We start from the raw sequence: 27243 nt of genomic DNA on the forward strand, positions 1-27243 counted from the left end.
GTATTTACAGGAGTTCTATTCTAGTGGTAAACAGTAAAACTTTACGCTTAGCCAGCTAACGTGCTTAGTTGAAACAGATTTACTACTTTTACTTTTAAACCTACAACTAAGATGTCAAAGTGGACAGTCTGAATTTTTGCTCAAAAAAACGATTTTAAGAAATTGTTTAGCATTTTGTTTTTCAATTTTTTCGCTTTGTGTCAACCAGTTTGTATAGGTTGTGTTGCCAGAACAACAGTTCAATTAAACCAAAAAAGATCTCAACCAAAAAACTCGGCACTGAATCCGTTGGTTGGCAAATATGATGAAATTGAGAAGTGGCAGAGTCGCAGAAGCCATGCGGACAAATCAACGCGCGTGCTATCTTCGCGTTCAGTCGGGCGTTTTTCTCTTTTCTCAAACACAATGAGTGTAACTTCCCTGAACCGCGTCATTTGTAGTTATTGTTACAGACGTGAGCGGCTCTGAAGGCAAGCTTAGAAAAGAGTTAGCAACTGTCTCGACTCTTCAATAGATTTTCGTAGAAGTTTTTTCAATTTTCTTAAATTAATTAGCTGAAGAAAAAGAAGAATAGACCTTGATTGGCAAAGCAGTTCATCAGGACTAGCAAAGTTTATTGAGTTAAAGGACTCGCTTCGTAAAATTATTTCCTCTGTGTGCTAAATCAGTTTTTTTTATGTAATTTATTTCTAAATTCAAGCAAATCCACAAAAAGTTTGATAGTGGTTGTGTATTGGACGTTGAAAATATAATTTATGTTTAGATCTTTGGACAGAAGTTATATGGTACATGATTGAAATTAAAGCCGATTGTGACAAAACAAAAAATAAAGGATCAAGCGTTGGCCATCTAGAAAACTTTTTTTGTTTTTTACAATTGTCAAGAAAACTGAAGCAAGAAAAATGATGGTTGCCGTTAAAAACTCTCATTTGGATGCTGCCTCCAGTACTGTCAATACCTCAAGAAGTTCTCCTCGCCACTGCAACTGTATGTCTCCGTCTCCACCTAATACCCCTACAGAGCTCAACTGCAGCATATATAATCATAGTGGTACTGAAGGGGAATCCAATGCCACAGAGAACTTGCTGAATTTAAGCAACAGATCTTGCGAAAACAAACCTACAGCGACAGAGACCACAATTTCTGATACGAGCTCCATGAAAAAAGATCAAAAATCACCTCATGGTGAGTTGGTTGCCTTCATAGTTTGAAGCCTGGTTTATTTTCGTTTAATCGTACATTGTCGCAATAACGTTGAAAAAGATAAATTTTAGAATCAAGATTCGACGTGATGTCTTAAAATTTAACCTAGATTTTGTTTCGCTTTGCGCCAACTGTTTCAGGCAGCAAATTTTCGATCTTGAAAATAGCAGGAAGATGGCAACAGCCAACAAAAGAGTCGTCTCACGGTGCTTCTACAATTTCAAACGTTGTATCAACGTTTGGTTAAATTTGACTGAACACCGAAACTACGGAAAACAATTCGCTTTTTGTTGGACTACGTGGACAATAAGGCACATTGTGATATTAATGCTACCAAATGACACGAATAAAGCTATTAATATTGTATGAATGCATTCAGAGCTGTGATATTAAGGAAAAAAGAGCCATATTGACAATGTAAAGACAATGTGATTTTGTGTAAACAAACTAAACGTTTTGCTTCGAGAAGACTGCTTGCGATTCCATGACTGACAATGATGTTTTCATTCCTTGTTTTAGGTACTGATTTCGTGCAAAAAAAGCATTTTGTTAGCTAAAACTTGCAAAATCAACGCAGTAATTCACTCTAGTCTTAAAACTGGCATTTATTGTTCTTTAGCTGGTTTCTAACTTAATTTTAACTGTAGCAGATTAGATCTATCGTGATGAACAAATAAGATTGTCGACTGACATTTCAGCCACTAAACTATACTTTTTTTGTAATTATTTTTGATTTTCCTTGTGGCAGTAAACTTTAACATGCCGATCATGGCTGAACAAAAGCAAATGTTTCGAATACCGTATCTAGTATTTTTGAGTAAAATTAAATTTTGTGATCTGTTAAATTCCCTTTTCAACTCAAATTGATGATGTTCGATTTGTGATTGTTATTTGCTAGTCTAAGTAAACAGCAAAATCTCTTGGAAGACAAACGACAGTGAAGTAGACGTTTTTTTTCGCCTTTGCGCCTTTGAAACATTGTAGACATTCTCAAATTTGAAAGCCAACTAGCTGAGACAATGTTCCAGTAACAATGCAACACAAGACTACATCAGCTTTGTCTCCCAGTGGACTTGCAGGCATTCTTGACGCAACAAAATATTAAATCTTTTATTGCTTTGCCCGCGTAAGATTAATTCTTGTGATACCACAAGCCAAACGAAATGATAAATAACCCGAAACGTCACACAAGCCTCAATGAGTGATTAGCCACTGTTTCCTTTGCTTGACGAGCCGACACCATATGCATCGTTTGTGACAAAGTACAATGGGTTTTATCATTTGTTTGGTAAAAAAAATGTTCAGCTTTCTGATTTATCAGTTTGTTTTGATGTTGCAACGTTTTTCGACATTAAAATTATCAAAAGAATGTGCGAAACTTCTCTACTTTTTGATTCTTTTTGTCTGAAGACATTTTAAAAGATTTTAATACGGCTAATAAAAGTTAGATGCTAACCGCTAACGCAGGGTACACCGTGTTCTTCGGCCTGTTTACAATTGCACAGTTGATATTTTTAACCAGCTTAGTTTTTTCAACACGCGGCCGCGCATATCAACACCATTTCCGCTAATACAATAGCCGTTGAAAAATAGGTTAACAGTAGTATTGTCACAGACCGAACAACACAGTTGGAAGCCTATGGTTATTCGATTGATGATTTGTGTCATTTATCTCTATCAGTATGTTTGATTTTAGTTTTTCTGTATTACAGAATCTGGTTCTGGTAATAGGTGTTTCAATGCGCTGAACGTCGTCATTCACTAACCTTTTGTTATTTTCTTAGCTTTTCAGTCACGCAGTGTGGATATTAACAATACGGACGTAGAACAATAGTAAGTACAGAGCATTACATTCTCTTGTCGCATAGCCTAGCTGCTCTAGTGTACAAATTTGGCAATGTTTTGTGCTTTGAGTTGACTATGTAACTCTTTCTAAAGCTACATGGTTGTCAAGGGACCTACGGAAACATACTTCTACCGAAACAAGAAGGATAACACAGTTTTACAACCATTTTCTTGTTGTAGTTGCAGCAAAAGCCCATTGAACAACGGTGTTACAGCAGAAGACCAAGTTAGCCACGACGATGAAAATGACTGCTTTGATTTTTCAAAGTCGCCTTCTGACACAGGTCAATGTTTAATCCATCATTTTAACAACAATTAAATTGCAATATTTTTGGGTAACTTTGCCATGGTGGTGCCATTTCTAAGCCTTGCGTGCTGTTTTTTCAGATCTTCCTTCTTTTGTTGTTGAAAAAGAAAAGAAATTGACTCAAATGATCAGCCAATTGCATTCTTTAAGAAAACAGCTTATGTTTTCCAAAGTAGGTATCTGGTTTTTAAGATGTACAAACAAATAGATTAAATAGCTCATGGATATTTCAGGCAGCTAAAGTTTTCCTTTTTTACATTGTTTCAACGTCTCTATACGCTATCTCTGTCATTTCTCATTTTCATCCGCGTGTAAAAACAATGTAAAATGGAGAACGCTGCTGGATGGGATGCATTGTAAAGTTTGTTGTATTCATCTGCATCTACTTTATGCGATTTATTAAACTTCTTTGCGAACACGTTCCAAAGGCTGTATTTTGTGCGCTAAGTTTTTCTGAAACGTGATGTCTTTCGAAACTTTTGATGTTAACTAAGATTCAAACTGATGGAAGATCATTCAAACATGGCATGAGTGTAAAAAGAGAACTATGATACATATCAATAGTTCTACATGGAGCTAATCAAACCAAGGACCAATTTTTTTAAACAGACATTTAGAATTTAGCTGACATATTATACATTACGCTTTTATTCAGTCACACATTTCAATAAACACCACAATAGCCGAATCGGACGTTTAAAACCTACTTGAAAGCAATAAAAACGCTTTTTTATGAATTCGATCACAGAAAGAAGAAGAGAAAATAGCCGCTCACAACTTAGCCAAGCAGCAACGCCAACTCGAACTCCAAAGAAAGCAACAAGAACAGGTAAGGTTGTCTTGTTTCGTTTTCACCTAATGATTACAATGAGACAATTGTTCTCTGCGGCTTTACGCTCAGTGTGTCAATATTAACGCTTTTATGAGAAGTGCGATGTTTTGTAAGAAAGACTTCCCTGTCGTGGAAGCATCTTAAGGCGTCTCGCTTTTTACTCATGATCCTGGGCATTATGTCTTAGATTTGTTTTATCAGCAAAAGGTACGAGTCACACTTCAACTAAAATCACAGAAACAGAGTAGGGTTGTGTCATCCACTGTCACAGTATTTATGATTTGACCTGACGAAGAGTATAAACTATGACTTAGAATCATTTTTCATAGCTTCCGTTTTTAAGATCAAACCTCTGTAAAGTTTTTTAACTAAGTCGTCTTTAGTTTCGAATGCATTAATTTTACTCGTCCATTTTTTAAATGCATTGTTTCAAACTAGATTTTTTTGAAAACCATCATATAAAATACTTAATAGGTTTTGGTCTCTTTTTTGTTTTCAGTGGTATCTTTTGTTATGATTTGCCATCCCTAAGATACACAAGGTTGAATCAAGAAAAACTTCCTGGTGATATTGGACAATATGCTGTGGTTATACCTGTATCTGTGTGTTTTTTTAGCAAGACATTATTATAGAAATATTTTAACAGCCTTGGACTATTTTGCCGTCGATTTTCTTTACCAATGGCCAAACAAAAGTAATAATAACTGCCTAGAAAAACAGACAGTCCCTACCGCTGTACAGTATTGATATCTGGATTTGATTGTGTTACTCAGGTGTTGGTTTCATTTCAATAAATCATGATTCATCATATTTTAAGAGTTTAATAAAGAACTTTTTTGGAATTCTTGATTTCTCCCGGAAAAATTGATGATTTTTACAGATAGCGCACTTGCTTTACTGTTTAATAATTAATTAAATAAGACGCCTTTGTAAGCATAGTACAGGCTTTGTTCCGTCTGCGCAATCCCCGTGCCTAATCATTTTTTGTGATCATTATTTGAATGTGGTCCCCACAGGCACCATTAGTGAGATTTGTTGTTTTTTTGAGTTGATCAGACGTTACTTGGCGCTGTCCTGCTGAAAGTTTACAACACAGCAGACAAAGGACACTCTTTATGCATCGCTTCTACGTCGGCAGACGTTGAAAATAGGAAAAGATAATAACTTTTGTTAGCCAACAATGGAAACGATGGAATAAGGAAAATGTATTTTCTTTGTTTGAAAAAATAGATTTTAGCTTTTTGTCCGCCCTGCTGCTTACGTCAGCACATTCATAGAGTGAGATAAAAGAGGTTGAGTCTTCTTCGCGGGTTAAGACAAATGTGCGGTGCTTGCCGGGCCTAAGCGAACCTCTACAGTTAACAATAACTTGGCGATATTCTCGTCAACGATTGTAGCTAATGTTAGGTCGTTTCAATGTTTGATGACGAAAAACTATCATTAAATTTAACCTAGGCGTAACCTGCTGGACTTGAAAGATTTTCCCGGTTTTACACGACAGTTGACAATGCAAATAAATTCTCATTGCTTCTCAAATAAAGTCTACAGACAATAGACCTATTGTGACGTGGCCCAGTAAATATTTTGCAATATCTCCACTAGACTAAGAATGAAGAGGTTTGAATAGTCATTGTAAAAACCCGTCCATTTTGCGTTGATTCATTGTTGCCAAATGACAATCCAACGTGTGACGTGATGCAGTTCGAACAACTCGGCAGCAAATAAGTCCTTTTTTACATTGATTCAACGTTTGCAGACGTTGAATCAATGTGAACCAGCTGGTTAGGAAAATTCAGTGGTATTGTTGCAAAAACTTAACCCAAAGCAGCTCGCAGTCTTTTACAAGGAAACGTATTGTTATTGCTAAAATTACCATAATCGAGCGAACGGGGCCGAGAGAGCATTGTCTTTCAGACAGCACAATAGCGTTGAACAATGGAGATGCCCCGTCGGTGTTTGTCAGTGCGCTATTGTTAAAGCTTTTTACCGCATTGTTAGCAGGGCACTATACCTTTTCACAGCATGATGCTCGAATGAGCGCGCGTCTCGTGTGTGCAGAAAAAAACTTTTCTGATTTGCCTTTTCTCACATTTAAGAAAATGATGAATCTACAGCACTTTGTTATATTATGAAATGCTCATACTGCTTTGCCAGTCCCGGTTGGTTGTAGGCAAATTTCTTTCTTACCGGTTTTTGTTTCGGTACATGAGGATTTTTCAAACAATGGTTGTTTTGTTTTTCAGATTGGGCGACAACAGCAGCAATTGGTGGAACAGCAACAAAAAATTAATATTTTACAACAGCAAATTCAAGTAATATATCTTCACGCTACAGTTTCTTTTCTTCAGCGCTGAAACGCATCATATTCAAACTTAACATAGTTGATGTTGAATAATCCAAAGCATGAAAATTACTTAGCAGTGCGGCCGTTTGCTACTTTCGTCTTTTCAACAATGATGTAATCATTTGAACTTGGCGACATCTGAAGTTAAACGAAAAAACAGTTGAAAGGCTAAAGAGTTGATTTGACAGCAGCTTGTCACAAAAATAGCTGTACAGTCGCTGCTGAGTTATGCAACTGTAGAACAAAACTCTGCTGGCGTGTGAATAGGCGAGGACACAGAGCTGCACTATTCATTATCTCAGGCTTCCTTCCTAATTTACCATTGTCTGTCAATTGTTGCTCTGTTGTCAGCGGGCATACAGCAAGAGCACGACGGTTGCACACACAACATTCCAAGGCAATGCTTTATTTATTTAGTTTGATGCCAGTAACTTTATTGTATGTCACTCAGCGCAGTAGCGCATTGTTTTACTTAACACAATTACCAACTGTGGGTTCAGTGAATAACAATATCTTTCGTTTGGCTTGCTACTGTGTCAGAAGAATACCTATTTGATTTACACATATGGCGTTTGCTGTTTTGTACAAATGGTCTCTTGGTAGAAATAGACGACACAAGTTTATAGACTGCAGCTTTTCGACACACTACCTAGTCAGTGAGCTAATTTGGGTACATTGACAAAACTAAAGTTTACCACCAACTGCTGTTTAAACAAGAATAAAACAGGAGATCTGGGTCGATTTCTTGTCAACAATTTCAAGTTGTTGCAAAGGCCGTTGTCTTAGTGTGCTTGTAATCCAACGAACTACGGCAACGTGTTTTGTAATACAAAATACAATTCTAAGAAAAGTAAACTTACTAAACAAAATTATAAAAAAACAACAACATATCTCTTCAGAACATTACAACCTCAACACAACGACAAGAAGCCATAAATCCCTTTCTCCGAATGATGGTGTCTTCAGCGACGGGATCCTCCTCAAAAAACACTCTCACTCAATCAATGATAAATCCCTTCAATGCTTACAAAGGACTTTTCGGTAAGTTTTTCAAAATTCAGCTGTTTTTGCTAAAGCTCAGGCCTTTTTTATTGGATCACAAACGTTTTAGACTTGTCTTTCAACTTTCTCTTTTGTGTGCTGCTGAAGTCCAGGGTAGCAAAATTTTAATCATGACGTTGCCAAAACATTGAAATACGTGTAAATTGCTGATAAAATAAAATTTTTGGTGCTTGAAATTTGTCTTCTTGTACGGATAAGATTTTACATCGCCACTTTCAATGATAAATTTTGCATTCCAACAAATCACGTTTTCGCCTATAGCACACTTTGAATCATAAAAATTCATTTTTTTCGACATGAAGACAAAAATAAATTTAAGGGAGCAAAGTTACTTCAAAGCTAATCAGTTGCGTATCTTCCATACAGTATGTTTGTTTTTATATTAAACAAACTGATTTTCAAGTTTGGTGCTTTTGATTTTTTAAATCCACACTTCTTGATATAGATCCGTACTCCCAAATGTTGGCCGGTACTTCTGGACTTGGAATCCCGCCTACTCAGGTTTGATTCGCTTGATCAATTGCTATGATTTGCCTTGTTGTAGATAACGCACATCGATCTATTCTTTTGCAAATTAAGCATCTATCTACGTATAACGAACATAGAATTCTATGGCCAACTGGTCTTTGTATGTTGGCAGGTTAGTTGTCGCAGGGAGTTATTAATTGGAAAATTCACAGCTTTTCAATTAATGACTTTTTGCTACCTTGCAGCAATGGTACAAAACAATAGTGCAGTGACAGGTAGGGTACGCACTACGCAATGGTGCGTTTGTTACAGCGAGCTTCTGCGTAATTTGTCGACGGGAACGATCAAGTTGCTTCAAAAGGAAACCTTCCCCGTGTGCATTGTGGCCAATAAATCTTTACAAAAAACTGTAGAGAAAAAGTGTTTTAAATCAGTTCTTCAAGTAACATCAAATCACGACAAAAAAACGCCAATTGATTGTTATTATTACCGACTACAAGACACCAACCAAACATTAACTATCCTTTCAAAATCCGACGTCTTACAAAGCATAGCTTGAGTTGTGAGATGGCGCAAGTTAAAGAGTTCAAAGAATCGCAATGCACGAGGGGGAGGTATGTGACACCTCGAACCGATCATGGCATGGATTTGATCTCGTTTCTATTCATTTGCAAATTGTCAAACCCTTCCTTTTACTTCCACGTTTTCATGTTTTCACGTCAAAGCTAATTGACGACATTCCTTTTGGTTTTCTTTCATGGTTGTATTCCATCCATTCAAAATGCAGCTCGTTTCCTGTAACATCGGCTTTGTGGAAAACAAAAAACGACAAAAACCCTATCGCCATTGCGACTGATTTCATTTTCAGAAATGGCAACATTGGTTAGCGGTTCTTCAAGCAACAGTATGACATAACAACATCTCTGACAAACGCATAAATTCCGATTTAATTTTGGTCGTAAGTGATAGCTTTGTGGTAATTTGATACATTTTCATCCCAGCCTCTTCTTCTGCCACCCGGTTGCGGGAACGTACCTGGGATCAACTTAAGTAATCTCCCGGTTCCCGATCTTGCATTTATGTCGAATCACCGAAAAACATCCGATCCCGGTTCAACAAACTCCGCTGATTCAAGAGGTAACTCATGAAGAGATTATGTCTTTGCGTTGGCATTGTGCCCTTTTAAAACATAAACTAGGAGAGATATAAACGTTTAGTTGTAAATGGATTTCGATAAACGTATTTTTAGTAGAAAGTCCACGTTATAAACGCGTTGAAAATATAAGCAATGCATAATTTTGCTTGGTCTACTTGTTTAATTAAGAAACTTTGATACATCAGAATATTTTGTAACGACAGGCTTTGTTGGCAGAGAGAGTGTCGATAGAACGTAATAGATTTTGAGAATACGGCCAACACGTTTGCATTGACTTTCCAGATATCGCCACAGAATCTGGGTCAAAATCTGACAGCCATCAACCTTATTCAAAGCAGCGGGGCCGACACCCTTACAAGCTTCCAGCCACCTATAATAAACACAATTCCAACACTGCGTCAAGGCCTTGTCCTACTTCGACATCATATTCAAGTCCCGATGAAAGAAAAGTGTCGTGCGAGGTAATTTGTGCAGTTGTTATGTGATTGTGGCGTTTGGCAATTCATATAAGGAGCGATCTACCAATTGAAGTTCTCCAGAGAATTCACCTTTTACCAAAATAGCTATCATTATAGCTGCACACCGTCTTTGTGTAATTAGCAGCTCTTGTCACTTATATAGTAATTGTTGCTCCAATGGGCTACACAGAAATCCAAGGTACACTGCAACATTTGGTTAAAGGAACTGTGCCAACGTTACGTTTGAAAAACGTTGCTTTGCGTCGAGCTGACGTGAAGAGATTGGAATTTTTTAAGTGTTCTCTGCCAAGATGCGTTGTTACAGGCAAGCAGCCGTTCGCCCTTGATCTATTTACGAGCGATTATACTATGGACAAGGCAGTTGGATTCCAATGCGTACTTGTTTTCGACCACACGGTTGGCAACACCACGAGACCCATATACGCTGTAAAACAAAGCAATTACGTTGCAATCCCATAGGCAAAGTAATATGCCTATTGCTCTCTAACGCTGCATATCACTCTGAACGTAATTCAATGCAATAGAATTTGTAATAATTTTTTAATTGAAAAATGATGTGATTTATTTTAGCTGTGTACTTAAATCAAATAACAACCAAGTAAAATAAATTACCTCAATACTTTTTCACAAACATGCTTTCAAATAAAAGGCACTAGATGTAAGAAAAGTACATTGCAACCTCAAAAGTATTGTAAAATATATGATAAATCAAATATAGCTATTAGTCTCTAACATTTGAATAAGGACCTTCTGATGATCCTCTTTTTAAAGTGAAACAGACTGTCAAGGGTTTAGAGAGTAATAGCTATATTTGATTTAATTCGCTCTGCTTGGCTTTTTGCTTGGCATTGGGCACTTTTTGTAGTATTAATAGTATTTATTGTTTAAAAAATATATATTTTTTTTACCAAATTGCAATAAAAAAATTAACATAAAAATGAACAGGCGCTAGTTGCTGACAATACCAACCCTCAACTACAAAATACAAGTTAAAGTCTTGTTTATCAACCATTTTCCGATAAGAGAGCTAAGAGTATAAATATTTTTGTCTTCATTTTTAGTGTCCGGTCGTAAAGCTAAAACTTTTCTTATGCTTTGTCATCGTGAAACTTCGCTACGTTGTGGTATGTAACAACGACAGGTGTTATTAGCTGAAGGCTTAAAAAATATAAAATTCTTTCTCGCTATCGGAATAGTATGTTTAGTGGTCTGTAGAGGTTGATTTTCACCGTTAAAAAAATGGCACACGTTCACGTCACATTTTTTGAAAGCTATTATTAGCTTCTTTTGCAATTTCAAGAGGAAGTTTTTGTTTTTCAATATCAACATTTATTTCTCTTACTGGTATTATTGTGCTACAATGTGTTTGAAACTCAATTATATCTATGTGTTTTGGAGTGCTTGGAACTGGAAGCGTGTTTACTTGTTCTAGCGCATAATTCTCCTTTCAAGCAATTTTTGACCTCTCTAGAACATTTTTTTTTTATACAAAAAATTAATTCTACAAACAGATAAACTCGCTTTTATCCCCATCACCGGATTAAGACTGGACTACTGCAACTACTTATTCCTCCACCTAATTTAGTATGTCGAAAAGTTTCAGGTGTATATTGAGCAGAGCGCGACATCTAGGGACTTAAAATTTTCGTTTAAAAAAAAAACTTTGTGAAAATTTGCTGGCTTCAAAACAATGATTTCAATTTCATCGCACCAACTTCTGCTTTACTTGGTGTTTGGTCATGAGCGTATTTTTTAATAAGTTTCTCAACAGCGCACATGAGGTTAACCAACTTGTATATTTTAACATCGCATGCGGTTATTCAAACCAACATTCACCGGATTTAAAGTTTCCTTATTTCAGATATGCGTGAATTGAAAATAGAATACTGTCTGTGACCACAAGAAATGAACAGAATAGGAGATATTGAGTTGACATGGTATTGAAATAGGATTTTGCATCTTTGTAATGTACATTGATGTTGCAAAAAGGAGAATTAAAAGATGGTTTTCATGTATGAGGTTATTCGAGACACAACTTGAGAAGAAATGCTTCTTTTGTAGAACATGGATTTTGCTGTCACTTTCATATACTTGATTTGTATGAAAAGTTTTCATACAACATTTCCTGTCTTTGGCCAGCAGTTCAAAGATTGCTATTTGATAGAATCTTCATAACGACATTGATATTTCAATGAATAGTTAGTTCTATGGTGTAGGAAACTACATCAATTGATAAACGTCTTCACAAAGTGAATGTTTGATGGCCTGGTATTGTTTTTGATATGTCGATAGTCGAGTTACCGTCATGTCGTGTAAATGAAATTTATCAAACGACTCTGCAAATATCTTTCTTGTCAAAGGTCGGAAACTAGAGAAAGTCTTGTTATTCGTTGGCCTTCTTATCAGCAGGACACGCTTTCAGCAGCAGATTTGTATCAACCAATTCTTTTGATTGCGTTTTTCCGTTACATAATTCATTTTTACAATGTACCGTACGACGCATGTGTACTCTCGGCTTATCTGTCCATTTTACCGGCGCAATCTCGTCATCGCTTATCTAATAACACTATGTCTTGGAGTTGCGATTCTACAGCGGCGGGCCGAGTCGTTAATGTAACTTTTCGATTGCCTCAATTTATCTAAGTGATTTGAGATTAGAACATTTATGTTGATGCTAACAATTAATATGCTTTTATCGATCAAATTTGTCAAATTCATGTAAAGTTGATTTTCGACAGCTGGCTATACACGCAGTTTTACGTTTGAAGCGGAATAACTTAAAGCATAAAAATTTCACCTCCCTCTAGACTTGCAAAGCTAATCGGTGACGTGCGAAATTAAAATATTGAAATTAAACAGCATCATCAGCATTTGTCCTTCAGTCTTTTCTCATGTCAATGGGGAATTCTTGCTTTTTCTAAGTGATTGACCCAAAGTTAGATAGCCTTGTCTGCATACATACTGTTCAATAGAAAGATCATTTAAACGAGCAACACAAGTTTTGAAGCTTCGTCCAAGTAAAATAGGTCCTCTAAGAAACAAAATTTCTAGCTTTTTTGACTCTATTTTGTAAATTTTTACAATATTTGTCGTTCGTATCCGCTTAGCATACCTCTTATCATTGAGAAAAAAAAGCAATTGCGCTCTATTTTTGAACGAATACTTCTATTTCACAATGTTTAACAAAGACGCGCTATCCCATTTACAACACATCAACAACTGGATACAATATCTATATGTAGAGGCAATATTCGCATAGGAATTTAAAAGTTCAACCATTGGATATAAATTAAAGACCAAGTCATTATACCAAATAAAAAAATCAAAAGAGCTGAAAAGGCATTTTAGTGCAATCAAGGGTAACATTATTTGAAGGTGCGGAAGCGAAGTACGTCTAAGTTTCATTGTTGATCTGTATTGTAGTCTTTTAGTGGGTGCGGTGGCAAGGCATTGATTTTACAACTTTGTCTGTTTTAAACTTCTTATCGCGTAAGAACTCTGTTGTACCTTTTGTGATACGAAAGAATGTATTGTCCTTAAGGTCTATTAAAAGTCCATGAAGCAATGCTGACTAAAAGGACCCCACATTTTGTTCTATCTTTAAAAGATAAATATGACAGAAACCAGGGTTTGGAGTTGTGATTTCCGACAGGAATGCCATATTGGGACGTAGACTCCTGTAGTACAAAGATTGGTACTTCTGAGAACAAATGCAAATTGGATAATGGGTTGTCACCGTGTTATCCGTGATACGCCGCTGCTTTTCTGTTTTATCAACCTCGGCTGACGGCAGAGCAATGTCACGCCGCTAAGGTTTGTGTTAAGTCACATGTTGTGTCATTGTCACTAATTGATAAGCAAGAGATAACGAACTAGTGTCACTGGCCCAATGAAATCAGTTGTGTTTTTACAATCACCATTATGAAAACTCCACTCAAACCGCAAACTTTCCTTTAAATTTAAAACAGTCCAGTCTACTTAGAAAACGTCAACATAGTCTATGCTCTATAGAAAGAGAAAGTCACTAAAGTTTCTAAATTTCCATTTTATGAGCGTCAAAGCTACTTATTTTAATTATAGTTTCTGGAATTTAATGTTTTAAATTCTGGTTAAAAGTGTTTTCATCCGCTTTTATTTATTTTTTATACGAACATTTGAAATCAATAACAGTTTCGTGCACCTTGCTCGAGAGAAAAGAAGAAAAACAAAAAAACTAATTCGTAATTGTATCACATGTTTCCATAATTGTTTTGAGACTGTATAGAAAAACATTAAGAAAGTTTGTTTTTCGTCGCTAGTTTTGCATTCACATATACCTGTCCATGTAGAAATACATTATACTTATAATGTTTATAAAAAATTCCATTTTGACTATTACACACCTATTTGTCCATATCCTCTGTTACGAAAACAACTAATATAGTAATTTACAAGCGGATCTATTAATTCGGATATGATTGGACCGAGGCTGTATTATCCGCTTTCCGGTTTACCCGTCGTGATAAGGTGGTTTCAAATATTTTTTTACTTTGGGCAGAGTCGAAATGTTAATCTGTCAATTCCGAAGAATTAATAGCGTTTTTGCAATGCCATCTTGCCACGTTTGTTATTTGGATCTCTGCGTCCAAGTAATGACAATCAACGCGCTGTTAGCTTCAATGTTTGTTTTTATTGTCACGACTTAAAGGTTTGTATGGGAAGCTCGTAATACAATCAGCTTAGTGGCCGAGTGGTTTGTGGAATCACCTGACCTTTTGGTGGGCCTGGTTCGCTTCTAGGCCAGGTCATCAAAAAGATTTTAAAAGCTTTACCGAGTGTGTTTTTGCATAACGCAGAGAGGGATTAATATCGTCACCACCTGATGACCACAAGATGAAACAATGAAAAATATGGAAAAAGCTCTGCCGTTATTAAACCTTACTCACTAGCAGTTATAGAGAGACAATAAATACATCACTATTATTAACTGTTCGACACAACCGATTTGGTTAGGACAGCAATATATGGATGAAGTGTAGATGCAAATAATAGAATTAAGAACAGTTTTTTCTTTTTGAAATCAGGTGTATAGCTTTCACATTACTTCATGTTTTTACCATCACTAAAGATATTCTTTTATCAACCATGCTCCTTCTTTTTTTTAGGAGGCTCCAATTAACCTCACCAGGAAGTCTTCCTGCCATGATCAATCATCCTCTCATCCTTCTCCAGCGAGTGACGGCAACGATAAAGGTACAGAGCTTAAAATTATATTTCTTAGCATGTGTTTGCAGATAAGAAATGTTTGTTTTCAAAGTTAAGAATCCCTAAGTTTGTAAACTCTTCAACATCATAAAAAAACTCTCTTTTGCTAGTAGAAAGGTTATGGGCAATTTCGTTGACAAGGGGTTCCAGACGGTACTTTTGAACCCAGACCCAGGATGATTTTAGGGGCTCGTAACATTTCCAAGGGGTCCGGGATCCACCGCGTATTGTTTTCATTTTTCGTACAAGTGTCTTGATATGGGGGTAGAGGATCTCATTGGTACCCGGTGCAAATTATCTTCTTTACGTCCCTAGTTATGAGGTTGTACATTTCATTACCATTGAGACACTAGCCATGGCATGAACTAGTAAGATATAAATTAGGATGAGTTTTAAACAGCTATTATTTTGTTCGGCTATCCAAATTACGTAGGCCACAAGTCCCGTTTTGGGCGCGATAGATTGTGCAGTTGATGAGATGGTCTTCTTTTGTTTGCCTTGCCGCATATACCTGTTAATTTAATTAACAAGTTTTTGAAATAATTTCAAAAGCAAAACTTTCCTGTTTGACCTCAAAAAACATATTTCGTTGCCGGTTTTTTCTTGTTAAGGAGGAACTTCTATTGTTCTTCACTTCACGTGCTCATTACTTTAAAAATATATTTCCTTTCCTTCTTAAACATTTGCTCCCTTAGAATTAGAGGTCACGCACAGGACAGCATCCTGTTAACGTCATGAGTACGGAAAAAAAGTAGTTTCAGACATTGATTTTTCTCAATTTATAATTTTTCAACGTGTTTCAAAGTTTAAAACAACGTAAAAAGGTTAGCTCGCCAACAAAGACGCCAACGATTGGATTTGCTGTTGACATGTTTAATTGGAGACTTCAGATCAAGTTATTCAAATTTTCGATCCAGATTCATTTTTTCCAAATTTTAGTTTTCTATAATTTCAACATTTGGTTACGTTGTATTGACGGTCTATTTTGAGTTTGCAAACTGAAATCCCTCTTTAAATAACAAACTTGTTTCAGACGAAACCCGGGTTCCATTTTGTGGCGCATACCAGCCAAGAAAGGTTTCAGTTAGCGGGGTAAGTGGTGTTTATTTACTCTGTAGTTTTAAACCATGTAGCTCGTTATTTTACATCTACTAGAACCAAATAAACGTTTACAGCCTTAGATTAGCTGATGCCATACGCGAATCTATTTAATTCAACTTGTGACTGGTATTTTCAGGTTGAGAGTTACAACGATAATTCGATAAATTTTAAGTATTATTTTTCTTGAAGTCAACTAGTAAAAGTGTATGTTGAATAATATGTTAAGAATTGGCATTTGCGATGAATACAACTAAAAATGTCAACTGAAAAGATTTCAAAAACATGAAATTTGACAAATTATTGTACCATTATGAGTTACAAGAACTTACACCCTAATAGCCAGCAAAAAGTTTGGCTGTTGTAGCTGGTTTTGTCAAGCCTCCACCCTCACAGCAACTTCTTTCAGTTTTTTTTTTTCGATGTGGAAAATGTATTCGTTATTTACCGCAGCTTCATCTCCAATAAGCTACAGCTAAAAATATAGCAATGATTGGAGCCTCTCCAATTTGTTATTTTACAACTTTTTATTGTTATTTTAGAATGAAAGTTATGATTGCAAGAAAGATTACGAAAATCGTCTTCAAGAGCAGTCTATGAATAATGGTGAGAAAAAAAAGAATTTAAAAACAAAAACAAAAAGCGAAAACAAGTCAACCTAAGCCACACTGCCATTTTCCCTGAATTCATGACACATTCTATAAAAGTTGTACATTCTTCCTAACGGTGACATTTGTTCTTTCGTAAAAAAAAAACGAAGATCAACAGCAAATTTTTTTAACTTGATATTTATTCCTGAGCTCAGCATTTTTTATTTGTTTTCAATGGTTTTTCACTGTTGTTGTTTTAAAAGTATCCGTTTTTGGAGTTCCAGCTGTGGCTGTGGATTAAACTTTTAATGTTTCAATATTTGCGGTTGGTCTTATCAAAATCTCAAACACGTTTTCGTTAAACAAGTGTCGATAATTAGTAAGTTTGTTTTTCTTATTCGCAGCCTGTTGACTGCCCACAAAAGTTTTTTTCACCGTAGTAAATTTGTGTACAAGACAGATAGGTTTACAAAAGCGAAAATGTTTTGATTCTTATTGCTTTGTCAGACGTTCTGGATTAAGGCACAGAGTCACAGGTTTCGTAGGATGGAGATTTTACAACATTAAGCCAACTGTCATGTAAACACGAATTTTTTGCCAAACTTATACAAAAATAAATCGAAAACTTGATTTTCTAAACAACTTTTTCTGACTGATCAGAAAATTCGACTTTCGCCATGATCGCTCCCCACTTACAAGACCCCAAAAGGGGAGGAAGTCACATCAAACGGCCCATGAATGCATTCATGGTTTGGGCAAAAGATGAAAGAAGAAAAATTCTTCAAGCTTTTCCTGACATGCACAACTCCAATATCAGCAAAATACTAGGTGAGATTGAAAAAAAAACTTGAGTTTGTTTTTCTGGCTGGATCAGAGTGTCACAGAGCTAACTCTCTATCACTCTGTTAAATTCATTTTATTGATTAATTTCATGTTTTATTATCAATGTAACCCAACGTAAACTTTAAGTTTAAGTCAAAGCTGAGCGCAATAACACATATAAGTTTTAGTAGTAGGAAATTTAGTGACCTGTAATGTATCAAAATTTTGTTTGAAAAATAATTTGATTGAATTGTTGTGTGAGGATGAAGAATTATCAGAAACTTTTACTGCAGGTGCCAAGTGGAAAGAAATGAGCAACACAGAAAAGCAACCGTATTATGAAGAACAAGCGAGACTGAGCAAACTTCATTTGGAGAAATATCCGGACTACAAGTATAAGCCGCGACCAAAGCGCACATGCATTGTGGATGGGAAAAAATTGCGAATATCTGAATACAAAGTTAGTAACAAAGTAACGATGTTGAAAATGTTGTAAAAAGCTTATTTTGCCGATTAAATGCAGTCAAGTTTAAACTATTTTATTGTTAGCGATCATAAATTTCTATTCCATTTTTTTTAGATAGCCTAAAGTAAGAATCTTAATTTGCTTACACAGATAGCCTGTTGGTTTGAATTTACAGTTAGACCATGCAGATTGTAATTAGTTCACACTTTGATAAAAAAAAGTTTATAGATATTTTCCAATTTACTTTGGCCAACGTATATCTCTTTAAATCTTGTCACAGGTGTGACGCGGTACAAAAATAAATATAATCCACTATTTGTTCCGCCATTTATTCATTGAAAAATATTCTGGAGCCTTACGAGGAAACGAAATATCAGTTTAGTTGAAATAAGGTTGCGTGGCGGAGCATTGTGATTACAGAAATGTTCATTACTTGAATAAAAAAGCAACATTTTAAAACTTAATTTTTGCAACTTTGCGTAATGTTGTTGCCGTAAATACCTAAATGAAATTAAAACGGAGATCAGTGTATTCGGGATACTGAAACGGAAAGGATTTCTAACTGTTGTTACAAAAAGGCGAAGTTTCTTTCAAATAAGTTTCAACTTAATATTTTCTAGAATTTGATGCGGATGCGGCGAAACGAAATGCGGGGATACGAGAATTTGAACGGACAAGATGAGTCTCCGCCCAGAAGATATCCTTCTCCTCCAAGTATGGTCTCATCCGCATACGGATTTCCTACCCCCAACAAGGTAGAATCTTAACACGTTGTTGCATCATATGATAGATTTCTTAGTTTTGCTTTCATTAAAAACGAAAATCCTATTGAACAACGTACAGTATTTCTTTTGTCTGTTGCGCAATTTCAAGCAAATGAAAAGTTTACCGTTGACATATTTAACGATTCAAAATCAAAGACAGTCATACAGTGCAAATGCTGCATGATACTAGTTAGTTTCTGTCATTTACCCAGTTTTCGTATAATTTACCTTCTTCAACAGAGTAATCAGGTTTGGTCAGTTGTGGCCTTTCATATCAACTCCCTCCATTTTGCTCTGTTTTTTTTTTTGTTTTTTTTGCTGGTAGTTCTGGCATAGGCCTACTTTTTATTCCCATAATTTGCTTGATATTGTCAAAATATTTCATTTTTTAACTAGTTTACTTATCAACATTAATTTTTAATCCACAGAACCTCAATTTACTTTGATCTTCAAAACACAGAAGCAGAAGTTGCTCAATGGTATTGCTCAACAGCGTCCACTGGCGGACTCTTGCAAGCGCTCGATCATGAAGTTTCGATCATAAAATCATGAAATTTTTCTTTTCCTTTAATCCTGTTTCGTCTTGTTGTCATGACTCTGCTTTAGTTTTGTAGTTCTCTTGTGAGTTTTGTGTATCAAAGGACATTGTTGTCTGTCAAGTCTAGTAAGAAATTGTGTCGTTTATGTAGCGTTTTTGTACTTGCAGGAAGTAGCTAAAACAATGCGAGATTTTTTGCAAGCTGCGACAACTTTATTGTATTTTTGCGATTGAATGTAGCGATGACGTTGTTCTACTGCCGCATTCTTTAATCACTGCCGCTCGTAACTGTCATGACGTCAACATTTACAAAATACTTGCAATTATGTAATCATAACAAAAGATAGCTATACACTTTGTTCGCTCGAAAAATCAGCACTCTTAAAAACGAAAAGTGGTAGCGAGGTCATGACCTCAACGAAACCTGAACACATTGATTTGATATTTTTCAATTCAATTATTTGCCATAAAAATTGGTGTCATGGTTAGTAAAACTCAACTTTTTTATTATTACTCCTAGTTAATCATCGTCACGTTGTAGCAATGTAAAGTCATATGTTGACAATGTTGTAACCTACTGCTGGACTGCTTCAAGAGCCATTTTCTTGCTGATAACATTTATGCTGCAGCTTGGAAATTTTAGATGCTTTTTTGACATTGGAATGATTTATATTGCACTCCCCGGGCACGATGTGAGCTGATTCATTGGTCAGTAGTGGCTGAAAAACAATCTCTAGTAAACAATACTTTTTCGGCTTGTCGACAAACAGAGGTACATGGCTTTGGATTGCAAAGAAATCTAAATGAAAAACGTGCAAAAATGCACGCACGAATTGAGAGGTGTGACCAACACAGGTCACGCACAAAGAGTTTTTGCTTTCGTAAATCGTGACCGTGGTATCCTCTACAATGGTGAGGGCTTTTTTGAAGCAGATTAGTCGAATTGACGCGAAAAGAATTTTTATTCTATGAAAGTCAGTTCGTATAAGAAGGACACTAAATTTGACAAATCTTGCAACCGCAAGGAGAAAATGGGCAGAACACCACCCATCTAGATTTTGCGGAGCTCTTTATGTTTTAAGAACTTTGTGTGTTTCGTTTTCGATTGAAAGTATAACAAAACAAAATTGCTCAGAAAATTCATTTCGAAACAAAGAAAAGCTAACAACAAACAAAACTTACGTTTCTCTTTTTGTTACCGTTATTGCAGCACCAAATACAAAACCACATTCACATTGCTTTTTGTGATGAATTTGAATGTAGTCCTGCTGCCCTGTAAGATAGCTATGGCATGACACGTAAAGACTCATCTGCGGATTTTTAGTTTTATAATGACACATTTCTACTAACTGTAAATCACTACTAATCTAAAACAGCAGTTGATATTGGCGATGATACAGTAGTTGAATATTCGGATGTTTTGACGATGCAGTAAATCCATTCATTGTTGTTTTGTATCTGGTTCCATTTCTTTGACGCGGTTTTTGAAGCCGGCGATGTCTAACCCCAGTGCTGATACATTGAAATATTGGATGCATTTAAGACGTAAATTATCTGTTTGATTTTTTTATTGAAAAACGCAAGTTGCATATTTTTTTTACTGTGTTATACACAAATTGTCTATGCTTGTTTATTGACGAAGCAACACAATCTCACTGATTTGCTCCAAGCCCAGCGTACTAATTGCTGTTTATTTTATTATGACGTCATCCCTAAAGGGTGTAGTGAAATGCGCGTTTATATTTTTTTGCCACCGTTTTGATAGCGCATACGTGTACCCGCTACCCAGGTAGACTATATGATGAACCGGCACAAAATGTATCTTTTTTATGCAAATGTTTCGTTTAACACGGTTCCATTTTCTTAAAAAATATTCATTTCTGTGACTGGGAAATTGCATGCTGCTTTCGAAATAGTTTTGTTTTTAATTTTTATTCTGCTGCTTTCTTGCTTGTTGATGCTGAACTCAATATATTTGCGGCCAAGAGACAGATATTGCGCCATTTTGATAGTTCTTTGACGTTTGACAACGTTAAATAAATGTAAAATTGCGATTTTTAAATCGATAATTCTATTGTAACAAAGATCATTTTCATGTCACCTGGGTGTATCTTTCAGAACGAAATCTCTGAACAGAACAACAACAGCTAAGATCTTTCAGCGAATGTCGTTTCCGGTTTTGTGACATATAGAACTTATCCATGGATTTCATTGCGTTAAATAAGCTACTTGAGCGGCAGTCACAGCCAAAGTCTCTGATATGCCTGTGGCGAGGTGTAAAACACCTTGTTCGACAAAGTGATGTGATTAAAACCTAGTTCTTCACTGAGCTTATGCAAGTCATAGTACATTCTAACGTCCACAAATGGTAGCTTCAAGTAATAGGAAATCAATTTGCAAGCAGGGAAGTGCAACTATGGCTGCTATAAAAAAGGAAACTGTGTATGAAATATAGGATGAGGTCACGCAAAAACAATGTCCGTAGTTTGGAAAAATGCAATTTGATTTCATAATTTTAAGTTAGACAGTGCAAGTTAAATACTAGTCTACCGTTCAATGCTCTATCTGAATACAACACTTTCCTTAATATCCCACCCCAAACACATTTACAGTATTTTTAAACATCTGTTGTTAATTATTAAGTGCTGTCTAGCGGCGGTCACTTCTTAAAACAATAATCTTCCATGGAGGTTAAAAAAATCTACATTTTTTGTTGTTGTAGGTCTTGATCAATTTTTCGTGACTGCTTTGCCATAACAGTCGGATCACTGACAGAAAATGCACTAAAGGGCTACTAACAAGTAAGGATACACCCTTAATTGAACAAAAAAGAAGGGATTTTCAATGAACGGTCTTAATTAGGCTTTAAGTTCAAAAACAATTAGCACATAATAACTTTTTGCATTTTTTTCAGCATTTGACGCGCCATCTCATCTGTTTATGCTTTTTGAACCATGGTAGACCTACAACATTTCTCCTGCACTCCCTTGCATAAAACGCTTTTAGCCATCTCGCATGCACATAGTTGCATTTTTATCGTGCAAAAATCAAACGAATCCCATTCATTTTCATATTAAATTCAGACAAACCCTGATAATATTATTGCAGCGGGAAAATATTTCGTTTTCCTTCGAGTCCGCCCCGATAGCTTAGACTGCAGGGTTGTCCAAACTTTATGGGACGCGGGACGCATTCGGCAAGGAAATTAGATCGCGGGCCGCAGTTGACATTTTTCCTCTTATACACTGTCTCACCGTACCAGATGTAAAGTAAAACACGTACATGTGTAAATGAATCTTTATATTTATCATAAAAACATATTGGGGAATAGATTAAAGAAGCTAAGATGTGAATACTACGAATAAGAGAGTTTTGGAAATTTTAAGCAACGTCAGTAGACCAGGAAACCTTAAAAATAACTGACAAGTATAAATAAGAATAAACCATAAATTTATTCGTAAAAAATATTTAAGGAAGTACGTAAAACGGTACAGTTTACTTAAAATTCAGTGAGATGGGTGTGCCTGCATTTTGGAAGCCAGCTCCTTTGTGTCAATGTCAACTGAGGTTAAGGCTAAACGAAGGCAGGCTTCGAGAGATGTTTGTTTAAGTAGATTCCTCTCTTTGGATTTAATCGACTTCATTGCGGAAAATGCTGCTTCACAAAGGGTAGGTACTGCCAAACATTGACAGCAAGTGCAATCCAAAACGGCGTAAATTAGGATAATGCTCTTCAGAAAGAAGAGGCCAAAATTGAGTGATTGGCAGTGTAGCTTTGCTTAATAAAAACTGGTCACTTTGCAAGTCACACAATTCAAGCTGCAAATCGTCATCGGCTTCTGATATAGTTATAGTCAGCGGAGCATTGAATACATTGAAGTTTTTTGGATTTAGCCATCAAAAGTGATACATCATAAGAAGCAATGGTTGTAGAAGACGAAGGCTTCACTAATTGAAACATGTTTTCTTGACGCTTACGCAGGTTTGATTTGAGATCATTGAGTAGGGCTCGCCGCGCCTCACCAGTGTATTTATCATAGCCAGTGACATGAAGAGTGCTGTAGTGTCGTTGTACATTGTACTCTTTCATAACAGATATCATTTCATTACAAATTAAACATAAAACTTATATGCGGATTTTTATAAATTTACCATTTTAAGGTTGTTTTTCTAGGGTCGGCTTATATGCGAGGATATACGGTAATTTTTAAAAGTTTTCTAGAGGAGGCGGCGGGCCGCATTGAAGGAGGTCGCGGGCCGCATGCGGCCCGCGGGCCAGGCTTTGGACAACCCTGGCTTAGAGCATGACTTCCTGAACAAAGAAGCTTCAAGATCAAGCGGCGTTGGTTCGACTTTCGGGGTGTGCGCTTGAGCATCGTACGTAAGGAATGGTTTCAATTCAGTGGCATCTAATGGATGGAATAATTCCCCGGCAACAAGACTTCAACAATCGGAAACTTCACTCTGTCAATCTCGGTAACCGGGCCTGCGTCAGTGATTCAAAGCTTCTACACATATACAAAAATGCCTCGAAGAAGCTTTCCCAGTCCGAGGATAAAGATTCAATCAATCAAGTTTAATTTACTTGCGCCCCGTTAGCTCAGTGGTTACGCGCCCTGATCAAGATCACGCGGCGCTGGTTCGACTCTCGGGGTGTGCGCTTAAGCAACGCATTTCAGGACTGCTCTCCATTCAGCGGCACCTAATGAATGGAATAATCGCCGGCAGCAACACTTCAACAATCGGAAACTTCACTCTGCCAATCTCGGTAACCGGCCCGGCGTCAAAAGCCTCTACACGTATGCGAAACTACCAGGAATAACCTATCAAGGCTTTGTCAGTCCGAGGATGAAGATTCAAAATCAAACCTACTGGAGCAGCTAGATTTAGTTTTTATATACCGACAAGGGGCGACAAAGAGCATTTTAATTTAGTTTTTTATAATTGCAAGATCCATCAATCTGTTTGTATCTTCACAGTTAGGCCGACATAATCGTCAATAGTTTTCGCACAGCTTTTATTGGATTTCCTAATACTTTAAGAATGTTAATTTCTGGGCAACACAGGTAGATCAGTTTTGTTTTAAAAAAGAATTGTCTTTAGATATTCGAGTGATATTTTTAAAAACTTAAACTATTGAAAAAGCACAGTCAACAATTTAAAAGTTTTAGAAATCAGAGCAAAACAATACAATATACAGTGATATGTCAATGGTAGAGGCGTCAGTAGCTTTCGTAAAAATTGTAAAATAAGTTGATACTACACATACTTGCAGCAAAGCACCGTTTCGATCACACATATATGTTCATTCTTCTTATTTTTATTATCGTTTTTAGAAGAAATAGAACAGTTTCCACTGACAAGCCATTTATGAAATCATAGTCTTCAATCTTCATGAATGGATAATAATGAGTTTTTTACCAAATTACGTTTTTGTGATGTCAAAGTTAATTCACACTTTCTTTCATGGAAGGAAGAGTAACAATACTTTTCTATCAAACTTAATTTCTCAAATATTTTAAAACGCATCTCTGTTTTTCAATTAGTGCAACGGTGGCCATGGTGCAACCTATGCTTTTTTGTAACAGTGTGTAAACTAATGAAATAGTTCATATAGCCTACTACTCTAAAACGTGGTCCATGCCATGAATGCTGTCTAGTAGATTTTAGTTTGTTATAAACCAAACATTGAGGTTTCTGTCATGTTACTTCGCAGGTCATGATTGTGGAGTATGACGATTGTCTGAGATCAATAATTCTAATTTCGTTTTGTCAATATAGCAGCAAAGCCAAACTCAAACAGACTGCTAAGTGAAAGAAAATTTGTCTAAAAAACAATAAATTTTGTCCCATTTAAGGTGAGAAAAATTGTTTTCTAGTTTGTCCTGTGTGTTCTACGAGTTGTATAGTTGTATTTATGTAAAAAAAAAATCGTTTTTCTGGCTGATTAGGCTGCATGCGTTAGGGGATTAAATTGGGGCAGAACATAAACAAGGGGGTTAAATTGTTCTCTGATAAGGTAAATGTGAAAAATTTTCCTTTTTTGTTTGTATTATGTTTCAAGAAACGGAGTTTGCGCCAAAATCTAACTAGTGGCCGAGTTACAGACAGCCTTGAGACAAATTTCAAACTAACCTTAAACCAGGTCTATGGAAAAATAAATATGCGATTGCGGTCACAAAAAGAATCTACACTCGACTTCACAAATCTGTGCCTGACGTTATGGACGCTGATGACTCACATTCCAGATGCTTTCAATGTTGAACGTTTGGTGGCCCGTTGACTCAGTGGTTACACGCACAACTCAAGGTCGAGCGGCGCTGGTTCGAGTCTCGGGGTGTGCGCATGAGCAACGCATTTCAGGACTACTCTTCATTCAGCGGCACCTAGTGGATGGAATATTTCCACGGCAACAACATTTCAACAATCGGAAACTTCACTCTACCAATCTCAGTGACTGGTCATTCAAAGCCTCTACAAGTATGCGAAACTGCCAAGATTAAGCTCTAGAAGAAGCTTCACCAGTCCAACGATAAAGATCAAATCGATCAATTGATGAATATTATCAACCAAGTGTGAAGTGTATTATGGTTTGATTTTTAATTTTCGGTCAACTCAGATGAACAAGCGCACATATTGTGAAAGCATAGCTTAGCTGAATTAAATGCATAGCTGTCGTCCGTATCTTAATAGTATGTAAACGCGTGTTAACTATGCACAGTGAAAAACACAATTTACAATTTATCTGTAATTGTGTAATTTTAAATGATAAGTTATGGAGCCGGAATCATATCCAAGACCACCAGAAGCCGAAGCTGGTTGAGATAAATTATTTTACATTTATTGATTCTTAAAATGCCTGGCGGTAGATGGCGCTTTTGCAACACTTCTTTATTTTGTTAAGTTTGTGCAGTGCAGCTTTAAACGCAGAACTAGGAAAAGAGATCCCACTACAGGCTACACATTCTTGAATTTATTCTGGATCTTAAAAATGACTTTGCGGTCGCTTAATGCAATGGCGACGGTGACCATTTTTTTGGGTGTTTACTTTTTTTCAGCAGGCTTTAGACACATGCTAAGTTTGCCGTTTTCTCAATAGCTGTTTAAATCATATCCAAATAAGCTGATATAATATAAAGAGTCCCTGTGAAAATCAAGCACGTCTTCGAAAGCTTTCTAAAAAATGTGAACACCCAAGAAAATGTTCACCGTACGTCACTGCGTCAATGCATTATACAAAACTAACCAACTCTTCACCTACTACAGTAGGCTATGTGTAATGTATTGTTCAGTGGCACAACTGTAAGAGGCTATAATTTTTACAGTAAATCTGATTTATGAACTTTATTTTTCTCCAACACCCCCAATAGAAGTCAAGTTACAAATAAATCAAGACTAAGTTTTAGAACAGCCTGCCATGTTTAAAATAACATTTTATGCACCTTGTTCTTGCTGTATTGGCCTACTTGGATTCTAACAATGATTATATATCTTAATGTCGAGTAATTAAAATTGTCTATAGTTTTATGGACGTCATATTGGCAAGCTACGTTCACATGATGTTTTTCTCAGGTGATGATAAATCAAATTAAGCTCTTTTCACCATCAAATCCTAGACATAGTTGTATCGTCATCACCGATCAGAGACCAAGTGTCTACAGATCCTGCATGGAAGAAATCACAAAAAAACGCAAACATCCCAAACGTCATAGTTGGTCTAAAATTTATTGTGGAAGCGTCGGATGTTTACGTTAAGCAACGTTTTCTTTATGTAGTTTTCTTACTGGCAGCATCTTGACTACAAAACCGGACGATTGTTCGGTTTTGTATGTGTATTCTACAGTTGAAACGCTAATTTGCTTACCTCTTTCCTTCGGTTTCTGTTTACCTTGTGTTTAAGTTGATCAATTAAGTCTGAGGCATTTTGCCTGCTTTATAATATAGCACATGTTTCCATTTTCTTTGATTCACAGTTTATCAACGTTTTCAGTGTACGTTATGACGCAATCAATACAGTTTTTAATA

The 27243-nt window shown here is 36.2% G+C and overlaps 1 protein-coding gene across 1 annotated transcript; it reads left to right on the top strand.

Annotated features, from left to right (window-relative positions):
• The first annotated feature begins 771 nt into the window (after positions 1–771).
• LOC145786507 (uncharacterized) lies at positions 772–21318 on the top strand. Its single transcript, XM_082598173.1, has 17 exons — positions 772–1185; positions 2988–3036; positions 3229–3332; positions 3436–3527; positions 4104–4184; positions 6431–6499; positions 7431–7572; positions 8039–8094; positions 9063–9198; positions 9500–9678; positions 14841–14928; positions 15974–16032; positions 16581–16644; positions 17289–17456; positions 17744–17910; positions 18537–18671; positions 19109–21318. Exons 1-17 carry the CDS (start codon positions 903–905, stop codon positions 19124–19126), a joined length of 1890 nt encoding a protein of 629 aa, XP_082454299.1. The 5' UTR covers positions 772–902; the 3' UTR covers positions 19127–21318.
• Positions 21319–27243: the final 5925 nt, after the last annotated feature.

Source organism: Aplidium turbinatum, chromosome 17 (genome assembly GCF_918807975.1).
Source record: "Aplidium turbinatum chromosome 17, kaAplTurb1.1, whole genome shotgun sequence".
Lineage (NCBI taxonomy): Eukaryota > Metazoa > Chordata > Ascidiacea > Aplousobranchia > Polyclinidae > Aplidium > Aplidium turbinatum.